Here is a 21,102-nt window from a genome sequence, read left to right as displayed (position 1 = left end):
GCAAGTACATAACAGTAAATCAAAACAGTAAAATTTTAATAAAAATGCCTTTTTTAAAATGGAAGATGCAGTAGCATATTAAAGCACTTCAAATATTTTTCAGTTTGTTTAATACTACGTATTATGCATATAACTTATCAAGAAGAATGGGACAAGCTATTTGAAAATATTCAGTTCTGCCAGCAAACAGGTAACACTAGTGGATAAACAAAAGCTTTAAAAAAAAAATAAATCTTCCTGCTTCCCTACTCAACACCAAGAACAAGAGGAAATTTTATATATAAGAGATTAAAAATAAAAGAAAATAAAAGCAAAGGTCATTTCTGTTGCCAATAAGCCTTTCAGATGCAAACATTTTACAATAATTTTATATACTAATTTTGCATTTCTGTTTTGAGTTTTCAGTCTTCTTTGAAGCAACTGGTTAGCACACTATTAAGGGTCTAATTCCTTTTAAACAAAGGCAGTCTTGTAAAGTGTGACAACTCTTGTAGGCACAAATATATCAAATGTGACAGGAAATGTACACTGCTAGACAACCCATAGGAGGCTTTTTGTAAGAGACCAGGCTTCATATAAACTTACAAGGTTCCATTATTGTACAGCTAGATGTTTTCAAAACTTTGGCACATTCAGAAAAATGCAGAGAGAGAAAGAGAGAGATGGACTCCCAAAAATATAAGAAAAGGGCTTCATAGAACAATGACAAACCATAATAAAATCCTTTCCTGAACTGTAAAGCAAGGGTGGTAACAAGGGAAAAAGAGAAAAAAAAATGCTGGTTGCTTTTCCTTGAACGTAGTAATTTGCAATAGAAATAGCCTGAATCACAGGGCAATTTTCTTTCTAGGGGCTAGGCCTTCTCTACCTTGCAATTGTTGGCTGGACATGACCAGGGTATGATCTCCTTGTGCTCGTGGCTTGCCTTTGTCTAGCCAGGAAGGACTGTCCTGAGCCTGTACTTGCCAGCCTGTCTTCTGCTGCTTTTTTATGCAGAGTCATCCCCTGTGGACAAAAACAAATTTCTCAAAAAAAAAACCCAAAAATACAACACTTGACAACTTTATTCATTTATATTTTATCATCCGCATCAACACTAAGTTGTTCTGAATTTCAAACATAAAGCATTACATTTTTAAAGGCATGACAAAGACATTCTTCCTGATCCATTACAGTTCCTCAATATTTTTTCAAATTACTGTCCAAATTTGGAGGAAATTGCTGAGAAGCAGGTCCTTTGTATTCCCACATCTGACAATTTCCTTTTCCACATAAGCACACAGTAATTGGACAAACCCTTTCAGAAGTGCCTCCCCTCATCACCCAACCCCCCTTAGTACGCTGAACCAGAAAAGTACTTTGCTTTTGAAAACAATGAAATTATTTTTATCTTTGTACTAGCTCACAGCAGGAGCACATCTTGAAAGTGTGTTTCCAGTGGGAGCAAATGTAAGGAGAAAATGAGAGAAGCGATGGGTTGTGTACAGAATAAAGGCTAATTAGAAAGGACATACACAAAACCATCAACACTCATCTTGACACTCGTGATTGACTGCTGAACCACATCTCTTTATTCAGCCCTGTATTCTGCACATCAGTGGTAGTAATGCAACAGATCTGGTCAAGGACACCTGCCACTTGAAAATCCCTTCAATATTTAAAAGATTCAAACACTTTGCTTAAGTACTATTTTTGCCTTACTATTCATGAACATAACAAGAACATAGAACATCAAGAAGGAAATTCTTCTGAAAGCGAGGAAGAATCTGAACTTCGTGGTGAAGAATGAAAAATGGATGTCAGTTGGGTCATATTAGAACAGCAGCTTCAATGCAGCCACATTCTACCAAGGAGATTTCTGAAAAGCATTTGTTAAAGGTGAAAAATGTCTCTGCATAAATACCCAGCAAAAGTTACATAGCTGCTCCCTAATACTCTGAACAATTAAAGGGGGTGCCAGGCCCACATTCATCTTCACTCGGGACTAAATTTGTACCCAAGGTTAAAGAGGTTGCTAGTTAGAGTTTACTGCAGTAGTAGACTATTGTTTCTTTTTGCCCCTTCATTAGAAATGATGAGAAGATTGGACATTGCAGAATCAAAGAAATTCAGGCACTGCAAGTCCATATACAGAAGGGCTAGAACTACAAGACAGCAACTAGAGGCTTCCAGCTTATCCCAACATTTTCAGAGGAATAAACTCCTACATAGTAGAAACTTCAAAACATGAAGAAACATAGAAAGAAATGTCCTGCCTGTTGGAAAACACTTTTCTAACAACAACAACATGTAAATAAATGAGGCATTTTACGAACAACCCATGTTTTAAAGTTTTGGAGTCTCTTACCATATTGTACCAGGCACTAACAATAAGCTTCTCCTCCATTTCTCTTTGATTTTTTGTTTTCTCATATTCTTTCTATAAAATAAACAAAATCATAAATTAAAAAAATATATAATAAAAGTATTAGTCTTTATCTAAAAAACAATAAGGAAATACGCATCAACAAGGAAATGTAAAGACTGATACCTCCAGTGAATGAAACATTCTATCCCGTTCCTGCAACTGATTTTTCAGAGCCTGAATCTCAGGAGTTGCACCTTGGTTTTGCTTAGGATCTAAGGTACGGATGACCTGTAAGATGAGACCAATTTGTGCTTAATTAAATGCTGCAAAAAATCAACCCAATGGAATGAAAAAAAAAAAAAAAAACCCTAAAAAACTTAAAGCACATCAGTAGTAAGAAAAGACACACCAAAATGTGGAACAGAGGAATGTGCAGTTTTAACAGGCTGAATCCTGCAAAACAATCTTGAAGAACTGCAAGACAGACGCTCTGAACATCAGCGGCAGCATGTTAGTGCATCCAAACAGGAGCCTCTTCTACATGACCACAAAATGAAACCATTAATGAGAAAAAGTGACACCTAAGAGGTTCAGTATCTCAGACCCACATATGCAGATCCTTTCACTGGTTGCACTACCTTGGGCCACAGTGGTGGAAACTTTTTTCTCAAGATCTTTTCTCGTTACAGCTCTTGTCTACCTACTTATGGCCTGTCAGCTCCTCCTTTACAGCTTAGAAATATCTTCAGACTGGAAAGATGCCACCTGGCACCAGATGGCATTGCTTCTAGAAAACTTTCTTATGTCAAGAAGCATGCTGTGGCATATGCATGGACGTTTACCTATTAATTAAACAATGTACATTTAGGTATGCTCATATATGGCATCCATTACAGGCAGCATCTGGGTGCTAAAAACCACAGAGCTAAACCAAGAAGAAATGCAGCATAACATCCAGATTCCTAACTCTTTAACAGAAAAAAACTGAAAACTTTTTAACAAAACGTGGATATATGGGAAAAGACTTCTTATTTGTCTTTCTACCCATTTCAGGTTAACATGTAGATGTTGAAATAAAACAGTACTTTAATGTACTGTATTTCTAAGAAAATAAACATTGGACATGGATACAGTTTCAGTAGTGGAAGGCTATGATTGCATGCATTTTCACACACTAAAAAAAGAATAACAGAAGTTGGTAAGAAGATCACAAAAACCTAATCTGACTAAAATAACTAATACTACTGTTGGATAAAATGTCCCATAGTAACACAGTACATACAAATAAATCTTATGAAAGGGGAAGTCAGCACTTTTTCATCAGAATATCCTGAGAAAGAGTAAGCAACATAAGGCATAAGGGGAAAAAAAAAAAAAAACAACAACGAAGTCTCAGCTACATTTGTGTGTACAGAAGCATAGCCTTTAGGAAAACCATCAAAAGTTCCCAGAAGTCCCAGCATACATGCTAATTAAAAAATATTTTTGCTCGTAAAGCTTTCTTCCCTTGTTAGTTTATACAGGTGGTTCTCTGACTGTGAAACACAGTGAGCTATTTCATATCACTTCTTAGTATGGACATGACTTCAGCTAATCTATAGCTCTGTCACTCAGAGACACAAGTTTTTAGAATTTAGACAAATTTAAAGAATTTTGATAAAGAAATAGGTTGTCACAGCAGTAGAAAAGGCTTAGCACACTTCTCCTTGTCATTTTCTGACGTCAGTAAGTCAGGTTTCACCGGGTGACTCCAGAAATCTGCTGCCATAGCTATATATGTTTACAGAGAAGCAGAAGGGGCTTACAGATAGACAGCAAAAGGGGACAGCCAGGAACACAAAAGTAAAACCTGAAGAATAAATCAATATTGTGTACCATAACGGTAAGATGGTAAAGAAACTCACCGTTTCTTTTCTTGTTCTTACCACTGTATATACAATTAACTTCTTTATTTTTTATTCCCAGAGACTGGACATGTGGTGCAGCCAGGAAATATTAATGCAGAACAAATATACTTACACTTTTGGCCTTTTCCAAATACTTTTTGTAACGCTCTTCCATTTGCTTCATTTCCTCCTCCTTCTTCCTTAAAGCTTCTTGTAATTCTTCAATTTTGAGTGCTTTATGTGAGGAGGTAAGCACATTGGAAAACAACAATTACATTATGTTTATTTTTCACAAGTTCAAACAGACATTTGAAGCACAGCCAGAACATACTGTAGTTAAGAAAAGCATACATAAGGAATGTAATTCAACAGATATCATAATTTGAATTACTGAACAGCTCAGGAAAAGAACAAAAGTGTACTTTTCCATAATCTCAAGCAATTGAAATACACAAGTTTTGTTTTAAAAAAATTATGAAAAATAAAGACAAAGGGAATAAAATCACTGCAATTAGTTAGCAGACTCACAAAACTTGTTTCTTAATACATTACGGATTGTGAAATATCTTGGTACTGTAACTGAGAGAATAGATAAACTCATTTTTATATGTGAGATTAATGATCGACAGGTGTGATGCTTAGATACATTCAATTGCAACACTGGACAAAAAAATTACCAGAATCACAACATTAATGTACTCAATTTAATCTCTTCCACAGCAGCACTGACCAGAAGGACAGTTTCACTGCACAGTCTTTTCCTGCGCTGATTAAAAAAATGTGCTGAGCCACATACAGTTTGTATAAACTACACATCTTCATAGGAAAAGACCAATTCCATCATTCTGTATCTAACAGCACATATCACTGGTGTGTGGCTCAGACAAAATTAGACAACTGGCAACTCACAATCTGTTTTGCAGCCTAATTTTGTCATGCTCTTTCATGTTTATCCTATAGTTTTCTCTTGAAACATTTGGAAAAACACTAAGCTGGTAACAAGATCAAGTCACATTCCAGCATGCCAGAGGACAAAGTCCTGCTGAAAGTCTTCACTGAACAATAAGAGAATCAAATTAAATGATCTTCAAGATTATAAAATTAATTTTTCATGGTGGGATGATTCTTGTATAACTCCCAATCCTTTTGGAAACACCCAGGACACCTAAAATAACCTGAAGAAATAATTCACACAACTTTAATCCTGAGTGTGAAGAAGTACCAGTATTTTTATTTCAATGGGACTGAAAATGGGAAAAAACAGATTTTTAAAAAGCAACTACAGAAGCTTTAACACATCTTGACTTCTCTAAGTCAGAGAGTCAGTAAATTGTTCTTACACTTAACACTAAGGCTTATCAAGTATGACAGGATCCTAAGTTTATTATCTTCTCTTTCAGTCCCTGATCTTCAATTCCAAGAGTTCTACCATTTGCTATGACAGAGTTTTACAACGCATATTGTAGTTTTGGCTCAACACAACTAAAATTTCCTTTTGTATAGGGGATTTGTGCAATGAATACTGCAATTATTTTTGTCTTCTTGGATCTCTTCACGACTAGAATTTTTTTTTGCATATACCAGAGAAACTAAAATTGGTTGCAAGTTTTTGCCTTGTTCTATAAAGTGAGTAAGCTTCAAAACAACAACATAGCTCTAGTAATATTTCTCAAGAAATAAATAGCATGACTGTACTAAAAATCAGTCGTTAACAGCTAGATGCTAAGAGTTTGGAAACCATCTGTCTATATGATATAAAACTGACACTCTTGTTGACCACTGTCCAAAAGCTTTCTCAAATTACAACACAGTTCTAATCTGTCACCTGAAAACATGCTGAAGGAATACGTATTGTCAGTAAAAATAACCTAGGGATCTTCAAAATTAAGATGCTAGGAGATATGACAGTTCTGAGCAGCTGAGGTTCAACAACAGTTATGATACTGAGTAGCTATTTCTGTGGTCATTATCATGGTGGTCTTTCACATACCATCTCCTTTATTTCGAGTATTATAAGCATTTTTCTGGCCACAATAAATTCTGAAGAAATTAACAACAACTATCAATGCCATTTAACATGTACATTTTGTTTAACCTGCATTTTCCACAGGCATTCTAATTAAAGACCTCACAAATGAAATACTTTACAAATAAAAGGAATAGACTGAATGTCAGTAAACTCACAACTGTTATTGCATCTTGGTTCCAAATCCTCAATAATAGCTTGTTTCTTCTGTAGCTCATTATTAGCTTCATGGAGCTTCACACTGTCACAAATCAAAAAAGCACACGTGGTTTTCCCAGCGTACTTACTGCGATTGAATGAACATTAAATGATGTATAAGAAAACTCAAACAGCCATGTATTTGTTACGGCACTACCAATTTCTGCCATGGGGCACAAGGTCAAAAGGCAGGTATATCAATGTCACCGTGGAAATATTTGTTACATAAGCTGAAAATTATTACAGTATATGGAGAAAAAGCAGCTTCATTCTCAGTCCAAAATTAGGAACTTATCTTAGAACGTACAGTAAATTTTGCAACTGATGCCTAAAATGAATAGTTGTAACTTAGATGACATTATGAAAGAATGGATAAATCCCAAAGCAACAGAAACCATGTGAACAACTTATCAAATAAGAAAGTGAGCATCTCCTCATATTTCAGAAAGTAGAAATAGTAGAACAAAATAACAGCACTTCCTAAAAGGTTCTTTTATGCCCTATTAATGCAAAGAGATTATTTTTGTTTACATTACAATGTTTCCCTCAGAACTTACTCATCTTATGCAATGTTAGGCAATGTGTTCTAATTATCACAATAGTGATAAGTCAAAAGTGATGGCTCACTTACAGCTTTTACTATTTTGCAAGGGTATTCTATTAAATGAAAATAATACCCAAATAGCAGATTCCCTAACTCTTCCATGCAAAGCAGTTTCTCTGAATTGTTTATCTTTTAGATGCATTATTCATGACTGTCTGCTTTTCCTGCCATATGGAAAACACATTTTAAATGGAAAGCAAAATAAGACTAACATAATACTTACAGATTTTCTTCAAGTTTCTTTTTCAGAAGAACTGACTAAAATGGAAAGTTAAATGTGTTACTTATGTATATTGTGGTGCTTTAATGTAATTTCAAAATTATTTTTAAGATACAATTTTGACATTCTAACCAAAATCCACCATTTTATTTCACTCAGATTTAGACCACAATTGTAAACCTGTCCTCTGTGGTAGTTTTCCTCAACAGCTGTGTGACTACTCTGAAATTAGAATGCTCCATATTTTCACAGATATTTCCCCAGGAACTAGATCAATATAAGTAAGATCCATAAAGGACAATGTTCTTCAGCAGTTTTAATCAGACTTAACAAATTAACCTGGAATAGAAAGTGCAGCAAAATTCACTAGAAGAATCGCCTTAGCAGTACTGCAAAGCAATTGAATGAAGACGTGTAATAAGTTATTTGAACCTAATTCCTTTTCCCACAGAAACTAGAGGGAACGGAGTGTTTTGGACCAGAGAACAACAGATATTCTCATGACTTTTCTGTTTCTCATCTGTACTGACATGTAAAAAAAAAAATTCATACAACTTACAGTGTTCCACTTTCTGGTTAATTCACATTTTGATAAGCTCTTTAAATAAAAGCTTCAAAGTAAATTTTATTTTAACTTTAAACTCACTTTATACACAGTGAGTACTTTTTGAAAAAAAATGAAATCAGTAAATGCCTGTGAGCTGAAAGTAGTGTTAAGTAAATAGAAAGCCATACTCACAATAACCTTGAGCAGAAGCCCATGCCAAGAAACAGAGGTATCATTAGTATTAAGCAAAACAGCAGCCAACAGAAGAAACTGTTTAGAAAGTACACGAACAGAAAAGTTAAAGCTATGCATATTTTCAGGCATGTGCATTTTTCTCCTCCGTTCTCATCAACTGCTTCATACTGTAACGTTTTCTAAAACACACTACTAAAAAATTTTAAAAATCATAAAAAGCATATTTTTAAATATTCAAACTAGAATTTCAAAGGAGAACAACCGCTTTTTGAAAAGTTATGTAAGAAAAAATTAATGCGAGTAACACAACAGGAGAAAATATGCAATCTATTGGACTACAACCACTATGAAGAGATGTGTATGTTTTCCTGGGGTGATTATGAACTGTGCTTTTTCTCTGTTTTGTTTTGTGTTTATCCTACACCAACTGAAGAGGAACTGTAGCATGTGATGGCATTCTAGAGCAACTGTCATCAGCAGCCTTCACTGTTTATCCTCCAGTGGTCTTGCAGTGCATGTTTTGACCAGTAGGAACAATTACAGTGTGCATCACCCCCAAATGCTAGGTTTGTTAAAGGCTTCAAAGATAAAGGCTTCCAAATGTTGTCTTTGATCACACTCCTGGGTCAAATTTTATGATTCCTAACTTGCAATGTGTAAGCCAACTTCAAAGTTGCATTTCTTTATTGCACATTTATAATAAAATGGGGGAGTATGCAAAAAATAAGTCATTTTTTTTTAAGCATTCTTTCTCCTTTTTGGGGTCTAAATTTGGCTTTGTTCTGTATGTTAAGGCTGCAGGCAGATGACTGTGATCTGGCTTGAGGTTAGACTAACTAAACAGGATGAGAGAAACTATAGCACGTGATTTGAGAAAATTGCCTGATACAACAGCTAACAATGTCAGAAGCTGAGAAAAGCACCAGGATGGCCAGATTTCACAAACAGGTAGGAGTAATAAGCAAAGCTGCTGACTTCATAAGAAACCAAACAGGCAACAGAATTCTGGGGACCTTTCAGGGAGAAGCTAAGTCAGGAGGACATAGTAAGTGTATTAACAATAGCATATAAAGCCAAGATTGCCTATGTAACAGTATGAAAAATTCCCAATTTGTTAGAGAGTTAGCAGAACTTGGTCTAGAGAAGTGGAAGTATTCAAAGGTCAGTTGTTTATTTAGGACTATATTTACAGTCGGCAGAAAAAGAGAGAACAAGTGGGAAGAACAGGAGTGATAAAGCAAGCAAATGACATAAGGCTGTCTGGAGTTCTTGCTGAACAGCCCTACGCATGTACATGTTCCGAAAGACAACAAATCAAACCTGCTATTCCAACACACCACAGATGTCTCACTTAATATGGCAGTCTGGAAGATCAGAGAGTAAGGAGGCCATTTCCTGGCTAGTAATGCAGTACCCAGAGGGGACTATTCATGAATCCCAACATGCTGTGCAAGTGCCTGTTACAGGCCTATTCACACTGATGTCTTCCTAACATCCCCTTTCCACTGCATCTTCAGTACAAAAATCAAATTGCGTCCCAATCTGGATCTTGGCAATGACATTTGTCTGGGTTAGAAAAACACTTTTACTGCTTCTTGAGCAAGCCTAGAACTTCAGCTTTGAGAACAAAAAATACTAGAAGAACAAAAAAACCCACAAAAAAAAAAACCAAACAAACAATGACAAGAATACAAACAGGACCTTCAGTTTTCAAGGTTGTTCATATTTACACTGCTAAGTATGCAAAAGCAAGGATTTCAATGCACTGTTGCAGAAAAGTAGTAAAAATCAGAAAAAAGTTGGTCAAACAATGAACTGCGTGCTGTGTGCCTCTTTATCTCTGTTCTCATAAATCTGAAGAATCACTTTTTAAGGATAGCTTGTGGACAACTTCAAGATGTCTGAGTACAACCTGATTACCCTTGACACTGGGTTTAACTTTGAGGTTTGCTATGCTTTGTTAGACTGGATGAGGTGTCCATTGATTCAGATGTTCTTGCAACCTTTACTGATCTGACTCTATACTCTTTTTAGGCCTGTAACTAGCGGTGTTCCTCAGGGGTCGGTGCTGAGTCCGGTCTTGTTCAACATCTTCATCAATGACCTTGATGAGGGGATAGTGGCCACCCTCAGCAAGTTTGCTGATGATACGAAGTTGGGAGGATTGGCTGACACACCTGAAGGCTGTGCTGCCATTCAGCGAGACCTGGACACGCTGGAGAGCTGGGCAGAAAAAAACCGGATGAGGTTTAACAAAAGCAAGTGTAGAGTCTTGCATCTGGGGAGGAATAATTGCATGCACCAGTACAGGTTGGGGGATGAGCTGCTGGAAAGGAGCTCTGCGGAGAGGGACAGGTGGACGACAGGTTGGCCATAGCCAGCAGTTTGCCCTTGTGGCCAAAAAGGCCAATGGCTTACTGGGGTGCATTAAAAAGAGCGTGGCCAGCAGGTCGAAGGAGGTGATCCTCCCCCTCTACTCTGCCCTGGTAAGGCCTCATCTGGAGTACTGTGTCCAGTTCTGGGCTCCCCAGTACAAAAAAGACAGGGATCTCTTGGAAAGAGTCCAGCGGAGGGCCACAAAAATGGTGAAGGGTCTGGAGCATCTCTCCTATGAGGAAAGGCTGAGTGAACTGGATCTGTTCAGCCTTGAGAAAAGAAGACTGAGAGGGGACCTGATCCAGGACTATAAATATCTGAGGTGTGGGGGGCAGAATGGCGAGGCCAGACTGTTTTCAGTGGTGAGTGGAGACAGGACAAGGGGAAACGGCTGGAAACTGCAGCATAGGAAGTTCTGCACCAATGTGTGCAAGAACTTCTTTACAGTGAGGTGACGGAGCACTGGAACAGGCTGCCCAGGGAGGTGGTGGAGTCTCCTTCTCTGGAGATGTTCAAGACCTACCTGGATGCCTTCCTGTGCGACCTGCTGTAGGGAACCTGCTTTGGCAGGGGGGTTGGACTTGATGATCTCTGGAGGTCCCTTCCAACTCCTACAATTCTGTGATCCTCTGATTCTTTTACTTCTTTAAGAGAAGTGAAGGCCTACATACTAAGCTCAGCAAAACAGGCCAAGAGGTTAGTGTGTATTTATTACCACTGGCTTGGTCAGACCTATACAGAAGTGAGGAAAGCAGCTAATTGAACAAACTCCAGCTCTGCCTAGCAACACCTGTCTGCACACACACAGCACTCTGTACCATGGTGCTGTTTTACTACTCGCATAATCACCTCACATTATACCTACACAGGCTGCAATCAGTTCTGTAAACAAGCTGCAGACGTGCCCTAAACTACAGCCCAAATTAGAGCTTTAAAAAGGAACAGAATTCCAGTGCAGTAAATAATGCTGAATTCAATTAAATAGGGACTATTCACAATACACAGTACCTGAGAATACTGTTTTCATATTCTTGTTCATCTTGGAAAATCAGATTTTAGTAAATGAACAAGAATGCAAAGAATATAAGAATCATAAAATAGCATGAACCTATTTTAAAAGAAACTCTAAAACACGTTCTAAATTACTTCAGGAAATGGCCTCAATTGAACCAGATTATGGTCTTTACAGTCATGCAGTATATTCTAAAAATTAATGGAAAAAACTAAATTAAAAACTCTTAAATGAAAACAAGCAGTTAGAAGATCTGTCATTTTTTAATATAAATCACTTAAAATAAAAACACAAAAATAGAATGCAACACATTACAACTTGTTGCCAATTAGCAGAGCAATACACTGGTATTGTGAGTGCACACTGTATATATAGATAGATAGACATATCCTGCAAATCACTGTTTTCAAGAAAGTTTAGAGAGCTTCTTGTATCAAATACAGGAGGTGGCAAAAGCATTTTTTGAGTGGAAAACTGAAAGTTGTTCTTCACGCTAACTTGTCATGATGCGTACTCTCAAATTTGCAACAAAAGTGACTCTGTGTGTGGAAACAGAAAATGCTATATTATGTTAAGTGACTAATCATTTGCCATTTTCAGTTTTGGTCTGCCAAGCTTCTTGCATTAGCTGATACGTTAAAAAAAAATTACAGGGCATCCACCAACAGGAAAGACCTTAAATTCCACTAATGAAACAAAAATATCTTCAGATACATTATTAAGATGTGGAGAATGAACACGTCCTTAATTCCCCTCAAAACTCTTTATTCTAACTGTATAATTTTAAACAATGCTTTCTTCGGTATTGGAACAGACAAAATTTAATCAAATAAAACATATTTGATACTTTCTCTGCATAGAATGTTTGTGTTTTTTCCCTTACAAAAATGTCTTATATTCTATCTAAAGAACAATTTAGTGTTAAGGCAGTAACAAAGAATATGCTAAACAATGAGAAATTCCTAGCAGTCTGATTCATTACTAAATAACAAGCTGAAACTTCTACAAAAAGTTCTTGTTTAAATCACTACAACTACTTGAACGTAAGCTTGACTCAGATTTCTACTTACATCTTCAGCTTCTGAATCTTGATCTTGCAAAGATTTTTGTAGTTCTTCAATCTGGGATTGCACTTCAAGAAGTCTCTGATTTACCAATCTATGAAATAAGTAAAATTTTATTTTTCAGAAAAGAACAAAAAATTTCAAGATGATGCTTGAGACTTTTAGGGTTTGCTGTTTCCAGATCTACATAAGAGATACAATACTGCATTTTATTCACTAAGAATTTATAACAGAACTTAGTACAACAGTTCCAGAGGTCAGAGTCGGCAGCCTCCCAGAACATTTTGATACCTTTCCAAGTCAGTGTTTCATGTAAGTCATAAGAAATTATTTCCATATATACACAAGAAGAGTTTCTAACTCTTTTTGACTTTGTGTGAAGACAACTACCGTATTGCCTTTATGCAGTCACAGAACCCTAACAACCTGCAGGCTGGTAAAGACCTCCTGAGTTTATTTATCTAAATATAATTTATAATTATATAATTTATTCATCTAAATATCTTGAAGCAGGTCCAAGTACAGCAGACTACTGTAATGCTGAGGTCTGGATGCCACTACAGATGGAGGTCTGACAATTTCTTTGTACCTCTTCTCTAAATTTCTTTTGGACATTTTTTTCCTTTTGTATTCCTTCAGAATCTCTTGTACTTAAGATAGTTTCCACTGCGTCTTGTACTTCCACTGTCAACCAGCTGACTTCTTCACACATTCCCATTATGCAGATGTATATCACAGAATGATCTCTCCTGTCATCTTTTTTTCAGGCTGAACAAACCCTGTCCTCTGTCTTACCCCACATGACGTGCTCCAGTGTCCCTCACCTCAGTACTCCTGTATGTCCACATATTTTCTACACTGATATGTCCAAAACTACGTGCTACATCCAAAAGTGGCCTTGCAAGTGCTAATCGTAAGTGAAGGACCATTTTTCTCAACTAGCTCCCACCAGCTAATTTTTCCACACTGTTGTTAGCACTACTGTTCACTACAATTGAGTTCACCACTCAGTCTATACGCCACCGTTTGGAATATGAACATACCATGAAAGACTGTGACAAAGGCTTTGCCAAAGCCACTTCCACATAGGCAGCCACTCATTTCATTGTAGAAGACAATTACATTAGTCAGGCCTGAAATATTCACATTGACCTTCCCTGTCCCTCCCGTGACTGGAAGCAGATTCCAGATTTCAGTCAGCCTTGGATCCTTTTTCTTGTCTTTTTGAAGGTGAGTGTGGCACTGAGCTTTTCTCAAACTTCAAAAACTTCAATCAATTACCAAGACCTTTCAAAGATTAAATGATGAGCAGCCACACACAAGTAAGAGTCAGCTTTACTTAGCATTACCTTAGCATCCTCAGATGCATCTTGTCTCCATGGATATCTATATCAAAGAACATGTGATGCTGTGTTCTGACTATTACCAATCATGGAGACAACCTTTCTGGGCATCACATTCCAGTGTTTAGCAACACTCACAGTAAAGAGGTATTTTCTTACATTTACATAGAATTTCACGTGTTTCAGTTTTTGCCCATTGCCTCTTCTGCCTCTCTACTGAAAAGACTCTAGCTCCCTTTCCTTTAGGCACTTCCACTAGATATTTTTAAACATTAATCACATCCCCCCTCTAGCCTGCCTTCTTTCCAGCCTCCCTATCTCTCAGATTCTTTTTGTTCTGCAGTACTTCAATCACATCCTTTCAGCATTTCACTCAATACAGTAAATCTATGCTTTTGTTGTGCTGGGGAACCTTGTGTTGGACAAAAAGTGTCAAAAGTGTACTGTCTGAAAAAAATCAGTGCAACTTGGGGGGCAGAAGACAATATTTCTTACCTGTTCTCTGTCTCCAATTCATTCTTCCGTAAATCTGCATCATCAAGAAGGCTCTGCAACAAGGCAATCTTTTCGTTGTCAGAACCTTCCTGGTTCAACTTTAAGATCTTGTTTTCATGCTGAAGACGGATGAGTTTTTCCCTAAACAATTTGAAACACAATTTTCCAGAAATTGTAAACAGATTACCACAGGATGTGTAAAGATTGCATAAAGATTCTCTTTACCTATTTAAGGAAGACATATGAAGCCACAATTATGTCTTCAAGCCTCCAAATTAAAATCCAGTTAAAAGAGCTATAATTTTTGAAAGTAATACAACAGAAAATTGCCTAAATCACTCTATTAGATATCAGAGTATAGCACAACATGTTTATTAGGTAGAATACAGAAAATCTAGAACTAAGTGCCAAGCATCAAGGGAGGTTGTAATCTCAGTTGTACATGAACTACTGCTAGAACCTGGGGAAGCTACTTCTGCTTCAGAGTTTGCTTTTCCTCATGTTTCCTGTTGATATACACAGGTGCAACTGACAGGCCTGACTGCAAAAATTTCCCAGCTAGTCCGCTGGCTTCCTCCATGAGGTGAAGAAAGGTGCTTGCAAACAGATTAATGTCCTGTCACAATGTGGGGAATGTGAGAACAGTAGCTGCTGCTTGAAATCCAAAATGAGTTGGAAAACATTAACTGCATAAACTTTTCAGCACTTATTAAGATGTAAACCACTCATTTATGGGTAGATCATAATAGTTAGTATAACAAAGCACACATATTAGCTTACTTTATTTCAGGAGTAACAATTTCTGCTGCTAAACTGTCTGAAGATTCTTGTCTTCCTAGGAGCATCGATCCTGAGTCAGAAAAAGTAAAACATTTAGCAAGCAGACCAGTTACTTTCTTTTAAAGAAACAGAAGTAAATTTGTTCTACAAGTTTGTAATTTTAGAGTAATGCTATAGAATGGAAAATGATACAGAATCAAGCTACAGGAGGATAGGCAAGCACAATTTCATTTGAAAAACAACTGCTATTTCTGCCTACAATCAATCTGGTCAACATATTTTGTGGTGATTTTCTCAACAGATTATTCAAAAAGCTGTGCAACATAATAAACACACTGCAACACATGAAATACCACACATACTTGAGAAAGCATAAGTAATTTTCTTCAGACTGACTAAACAATTTAGAAATACATCCTAGAACTACCACAGTGAGGAGTCTAAAAGTTCTGAAATCAGAAGTTACGCAAGTTATGAGTAGTAAAAGCAGCTTCTCACTGATGCTTTCAAAGAAAGCATTTATTTTCTCCCAAAGTACAATCAATACTGTTCAGATAAATTTCTTGATCTTTAGAAAAGATGCTTTTAATCTCCACATTTGTTACCTGTAGGGGTGAGTTGACCCTCCTGTGCTTGTACACACCTGAGCTCTTCAATAGTTTCTTTCAAAGAATCCCTTTCTGTTCTTAATCTCTAAATAATTGGAAAGAGAATAAATGTAAGTTTTGGCACTGCCATTCCATCTTTAAACTATGCAATTTGATGAAAGGCATAGCATCAACACTTTCAAAAGAATTGAATGTGATATCAGAGACTGCTTTTCGCATTAAGGCATCTCAGCTTATTTCACAACAGAATAAGAAGAAATTTAAAGTATTTCACACAAACAGTGTTATTTTTGATGCTCTGCTAACGCAGCTATGGGGAGTAAAAACATTAGGGTACAAGCTGACACCATCATTTTATTAGTGACATAAAGTTCTGGTACCACATAAGAAACAGTATGTACAGGAACCAGTAAGCCATCTTCCTCTTCACTTTCCCTTGGAACAAATCCCTGATGAAGGGAAGTGAGAAGACACTGCAGACGTTTCCTTCACCATGAAATCAAGACTTAGCCAAGAGTGAAATAAAAGACACAGTCAACACAAAAGACAAACTTGATTAACTTGGTTTTGTTTCTCTTTCAGCAGCAAAAGTGTGAGCAGCAGTTCCATAACCCCTTCCTGACTTGTGTCAACTGGCCCTGCCAATCACCAGCCAGCATCACAGGTACTTAAGATGACTAAGACCTAAGACTCAGTCCAAAGAACTGAAAAACAGAACAGGCCCATCTTGGGATCTAGACAGATGGGCTCTAAAGTAGCATCATGTAAATACACTCCCATCTGACAGAAGTCTCCTTTTGGCAAAAATGAGAATTAACAGATAACACCAAGTTTTAATCGTGAAAGATTCCGACAGTGAAAAATGAAAGGAGAGAACAGCAACTATTTAAAGATATAAGTTGTAGTTTGCTCCAGTATCAGAAATATCCAGCACCACTAAAAGGCCCAAGTCAAACCTCAACTCTGCATAGGTACAGAGCTGTGTATACTGATAGCTCCTTGAATCCAATCATATTAACAGTTTGATGTATTTTATATTTCAGCCTAAATGGACCCCTAACTTGGAAAACCCTTGGCAAAGACTTTATTGGTGAGGTGTGGCAGAGGCTTCTGCTGTATTTCTGAATCCTAACCAGGGAACTCTGGTGCTACTGTCACAAGCATCTGGATACAGTGTGCATTCCGCTAGCACAGCAAGCCACTTCATGAGTCTTGCAGGTTAATGGCTTCACTATAAATACAGAAAAATGGCTGGTCAAAGGAATGTTCAAGTTCAGTTGCTGAAAGCAAAGATTCTGCAGTTTGTTGCAGTCAGAAGACATTAAGCCAATTAATCAAATGCTAGAATATTTCAACGAATAGACAATGCTCAAAGTCTTCATTTGTACAGTGAAGACAAAGTCAACTCATCCAATAATATTACGTCTCAAAAAACAGACCACAGAATTGAAATTCACCTGCAAAGCTAGAGATACAAAACCTTGTACCACACTTGGCCTGAATATAAAGAAAAGGACAAAACTGCCTCTAAAATGTAACTGACAAAGTACCGTCACGTGGCTTCTGATCTGCGATGGGCAACGCTAGTGATATGTATGTGATAACTGGGGAGAGCAGATAACATTGGTGCTGTATCACTAATACAAACGTTGAGAATCTTCAACTATAAACTAATTCTCAAAGGTGCATATCAATTCAGAAGAAAGTACTGAAAAACAACCTAAGTAAAAAGAATATGCTATTAGCCAGGCAGTAGCAAACTGAAAACTGTACAACAGTCACCTACAATTCAGATCCTTTGTGCAAGACAAAATGGTCTATCAAGCAACAGACAAGCCACAAACACAATCTTACTGCTGTTAAACATAATAAAATTGGAAAAACAAGCTTTAAATAAGAAGCAGAGATGAAAGCCAAAGCATAAATGATAACTATAAGCATTCCAATCTGAGCTGAAGAACAAATGGAAGTGAAAAGGACAACTGTTCAGAGTAGTTAAAAAATTAACAAAATATAGAAATCAAAGACCTGTGAACTGAAAATAAGTGAAGATTTACTACCTTACAGATACTATTTAAGGGTAAGGACTGCCCTTTCTTGAAAGGATTTAACAGGCAACAAGATATATTAAAGGAAATGCCTACAGAGAACTTTCCTGATGAATAAATGGATTTATACTTCAAGCTTGAGAAATTTCTAACTCAAAAGTGCCAGCCATGCTTAGGAGCACTGCAAATGCATTCCTAGGAAAAACAAACAAACAAAAAACTGGTGCGAAATAAGAGTATGCAAGAAAAAGTCTGAAAGTCTGGTCTTAGCAAGAGGGGACAGAGTAACTGATCTCAGAATTATCAGCTATATTAGCTATCATTAGTAAATGACAGAGAGGAACAGAACAGACCAGTCCTGTGTATTCCATGTTAACACTACAAGACAGGTCAATGAACTATCGTGAAAGGCGAGACTATAACAATGGAAACATCCTTCTACAACACTCCTAAGCCTCTTGCTGCAGCATTCACGACTATGTAAACAGAAGCATGCAGTTGGCATTTCAAAGAAAGATCTTAAAAGAAAAAAATAATAATTTAGTTATAAGGAAGATACTGCAAATACACCTACTTTAAATAGTCGTTCAGAATACGTGACAATTATGCTGAGCGTTTATTAACCTTCTCATGAGGAAAGGGCAAGAAACAATTTCAGATCTCAACTGTGAAGGCTCTTCATTTTTAAGAAGTGTTGCATATGATTTTAGTAGTTTAATTCTATGCTGTACAGTTCTTAGATTTAAAAAGTATATTATAAAACATACATGAGGAAATTATAAGTGAAAAAAAGGCTTCCTAATTTAAAAAGGTTGCTGTAAATGGCTAATTTTTATTATGACATCTCTCTGTTACAAAGGACACAAAGTTGCTTTCACTACTACCAAAAATAAAAACCCCACCACCTTGGCACTTACATCTTTTTCTTTTTGGAGGCTGTCTACTTTTTCTTTCAGCCGTTTGCATTCATAATCTAATTTATCAGCTTTCTTGGATTCTTCAGATAACCTGTTTTGTAGTTCAACTGCCTGTGAGAACAAGAATCAATAATTTGTCTGCAAATATTAGTATTAAAACAAAATACATAAAACAAAAGTAGCCAATTACCATGCACCACAAGTTATTTTGTAAAACAAGCAAAATGTTTATCTATAGGACTTCCAAAAACTTCTTGTTGTTCTGTGTTTCAGCAAAACTAACAGCATCCAAGTATTAGGTCTCATGACAAAAACAAGAAGCAAAACCTGTAAAATACATTCAATATATCTACAAACAGGACTGGAAGCTTAGCCAGGTCTAACAGGAAAAAAAAAAAGCTATGTACTTCTACAAATTGCTCAGGAGCAGTGCAAAAATCCTTCTGCTTTCTGAGAAGTGAAGAGGAAAAAAAAACCTTTGATGAAATTATCTACAATTGTTGTGAAGCCTTACTCAGAACTCAACTGCCAGTTTATGTAGTCAGATAATGTCTCTTAACCTGAGATTTTCCTAATTATTTTTTAATACACTAATATAAAGATTTGGCCAGAGGCTCATTATCAGTTTACTAAGAATGAAATACACGTCTAACAGTGTCAAGTATATACTTTTAACCACAGATCAGTAAAGATTTTATTTAATACATAGAAACAATCAGTGAACAGAAGGCAAATCAGTAAAGTTTTGCCTTTCCAAAGTTCTCAACATTTACTAACGAAAGCTCATTCTCAGACATTAGTAATACTCATAATGTAGAAAGCATAGAAGCAAGTAATCTGAATAAAGACTTAGCTGCAAATACATAAGCTGAATGATGATTCAGCTGAAGACATAAAACTTCTTCTGAAGCAATTCATAAGGTGGCTTTCTCTTTGGTTTCAGATTATAGAGAAGTGACTAACAATCTGTCAGTGCAAAACAGTAGCTGTGCCTATATAAGATGCCTAGCAGTTGCAATTACGTTTTACTTTCACTGTGAAAAACTATAAGAAAATTACCAGGCCTGAAAATCTGCATGGTCTTTGTCTTAGAATGAAAGATACTGGTTGTTTTTTTTTTTTTCTATTTGTGGTGCTTTTTTGTTGTTGGTTTTTTTTTTTTCTTGTTGATAAAGACATGAAATAATAAATTACATCTGCCATTTCTGAGATTAGAAAAAATTTACAACGCCAGATTGGAAAATATTTAATTTTTCAGATGTGACTTCCATCACTGGGGATACAAAAAGAATCGAGGCCTTCATCTACGATTTTGCCCTCTTTGTAAAATAGATACATTCCTATCTGAATTAGAATAAATGCATTAATGTCAGTAATAATTCAAGCTATGGTAATGTTATACAGAAAAACACAGCAGGAAATAAACTGCCCCAAATCAGCATTTGGGAGTGTTCAGAAAGATACACAGCTACATGGTAATGCAGAAGATTAAAAAAAAAATAAATAAATGAATGAATTGCCATAACGTTTACTGAGCATTATCTGACATGTGGAATGAGTAAAGCAGTAACCTTGCAAAGAAAAGCGGGACATACTGTTAAAAATAGAACACACAAGCACAAAGGGACTGAATCAAAATTACAAAAGTAATCATGGAATCTGCACATCTGAATTCTTCATGGTGCAATAAAAAGTTTCTCAGAAAATGCTTGCACTTGCTGTCGGAAAAGTGAGCAACGCCTCCTAAATAAGTGCTATTATGTCTCCAAGTACAATATGCCATCACCAAGCTTATCTTAAGGAAACTAATATTGATGAGATTTCCTTGCAGATCACTACAGCAGCTTGAACCTTCACCTGCACAGCACAAGTTTTCTTAGCCAGATAAATATCTCCAATAACTCTACTCTAATATCTTAACTGGGGTTGGATTCCTCCACACATCAGGGAAGACATGTTGCTCTACAGTAGCAAATGAGTGATCAATTGTGTAACATCTGAATCTTTAAACCTGGCTTAATTGTTATAGCAAAAGTTAAGATTCAGAGAAAATAATGGAATGACAGTTCACAATTCATAGCCAAAAAAATCCAACAGGACATGTAAGGTATATACGCTTTATGATCATTTTGAGACACTGTAATTAGGTGAAAGAAACTATCACCAAACTATCGCCTCTCACACGAGGGCACTTGATGTTTATTCCAGTCTCAGACAGTGGACCGGTTCTCTACAAATTATCAGCACCTCATATTGGAAATCTCACCCACGGAGCACTGAAAAGAAACAGTGCTTTTTGCAGAACAAATGACAGGACTGCTCCTTCCAAAATCCTTACCTCAGTTATGTACAATCAGATCTAGACACAAAGGTTACAAAGTCATCACAGAACCACAGAATTGTAGGAAGGGTCCAACCCCCCTGCCAAAGAGGCCC

The 21,102-nt window shown here is 36.6% G+C and overlaps 1 protein-coding gene across 6 annotated transcripts in view; it reads right to left on the bottom strand.

The window, feature by feature from the left end:
* HOOK3 (hook microtubule tethering protein 3) overlaps positions 1-21,102 on the bottom strand; it is an 81,271-nt gene that overhangs the window by 11,594 nt on the left and 48,575 nt on the right. For 3 of the 6 annotated variants that reach the window (XM_052700371.1, XM_052700369.1, XM_052700375.1), the window contains exons 12-23: positions 18,667-18,777; positions 15,699-15,786; positions 15,094-15,163; positions 14,314-14,454; positions 12,482-12,569; positions 8,021-8,098; positions 7,285-7,319; positions 6,418-6,500; positions 4,367-4,467; positions 2,531-2,635; positions 2,348-2,419; positions 869-1,005 (exon numbers count right to left, since the gene is read on the bottom strand). In XM_052700371.1, the coding sequence (XP_052556331.1) occupies positions 869-1,005; positions 2,348-2,419; positions 2,531-2,635; positions 4,367-4,467; positions 6,418-6,500; positions 7,285-7,319; positions 8,021-8,098; positions 12,482-12,569; positions 14,314-14,454; positions 15,094-15,163; positions 15,699-15,786; positions 18,667-18,777 (1,109 nt within the window). Of the gene's footprint in view, positions 1-864; positions 1,006-2,347; positions 2,420-2,530; positions 2,636-4,366; positions 4,468-6,417; positions 6,501-7,284; positions 7,320-8,020; positions 8,099-12,481; positions 12,570-14,313; positions 14,455-15,093; positions 15,164-15,698; positions 15,787-18,666; positions 18,778-21,102 lie in introns of those variants that run through there. The other 3 variants (XM_052700373.1, XM_052700372.1, XM_052700374.1) reach the window with 3 other exon arrangements.

This window comes from Tympanuchus pallidicinctus, unplaced genomic scaffold, assembly GCF_026119805.1.
Source record: "Tympanuchus pallidicinctus isolate F22 unplaced genomic scaffold, pur_lepc_1.0 scaffold4, whole genome shotgun sequence".
In the NCBI taxonomy this organism is placed as follows: domain Eukaryota; kingdom Metazoa; phylum Chordata; class Aves; order Galliformes; family Phasianidae; genus Tympanuchus; species Tympanuchus pallidicinctus.
Note: the sequence above shows the minus strand (reverse complement) of the source record. Positions and strands in the feature narration are given on the sequence as shown.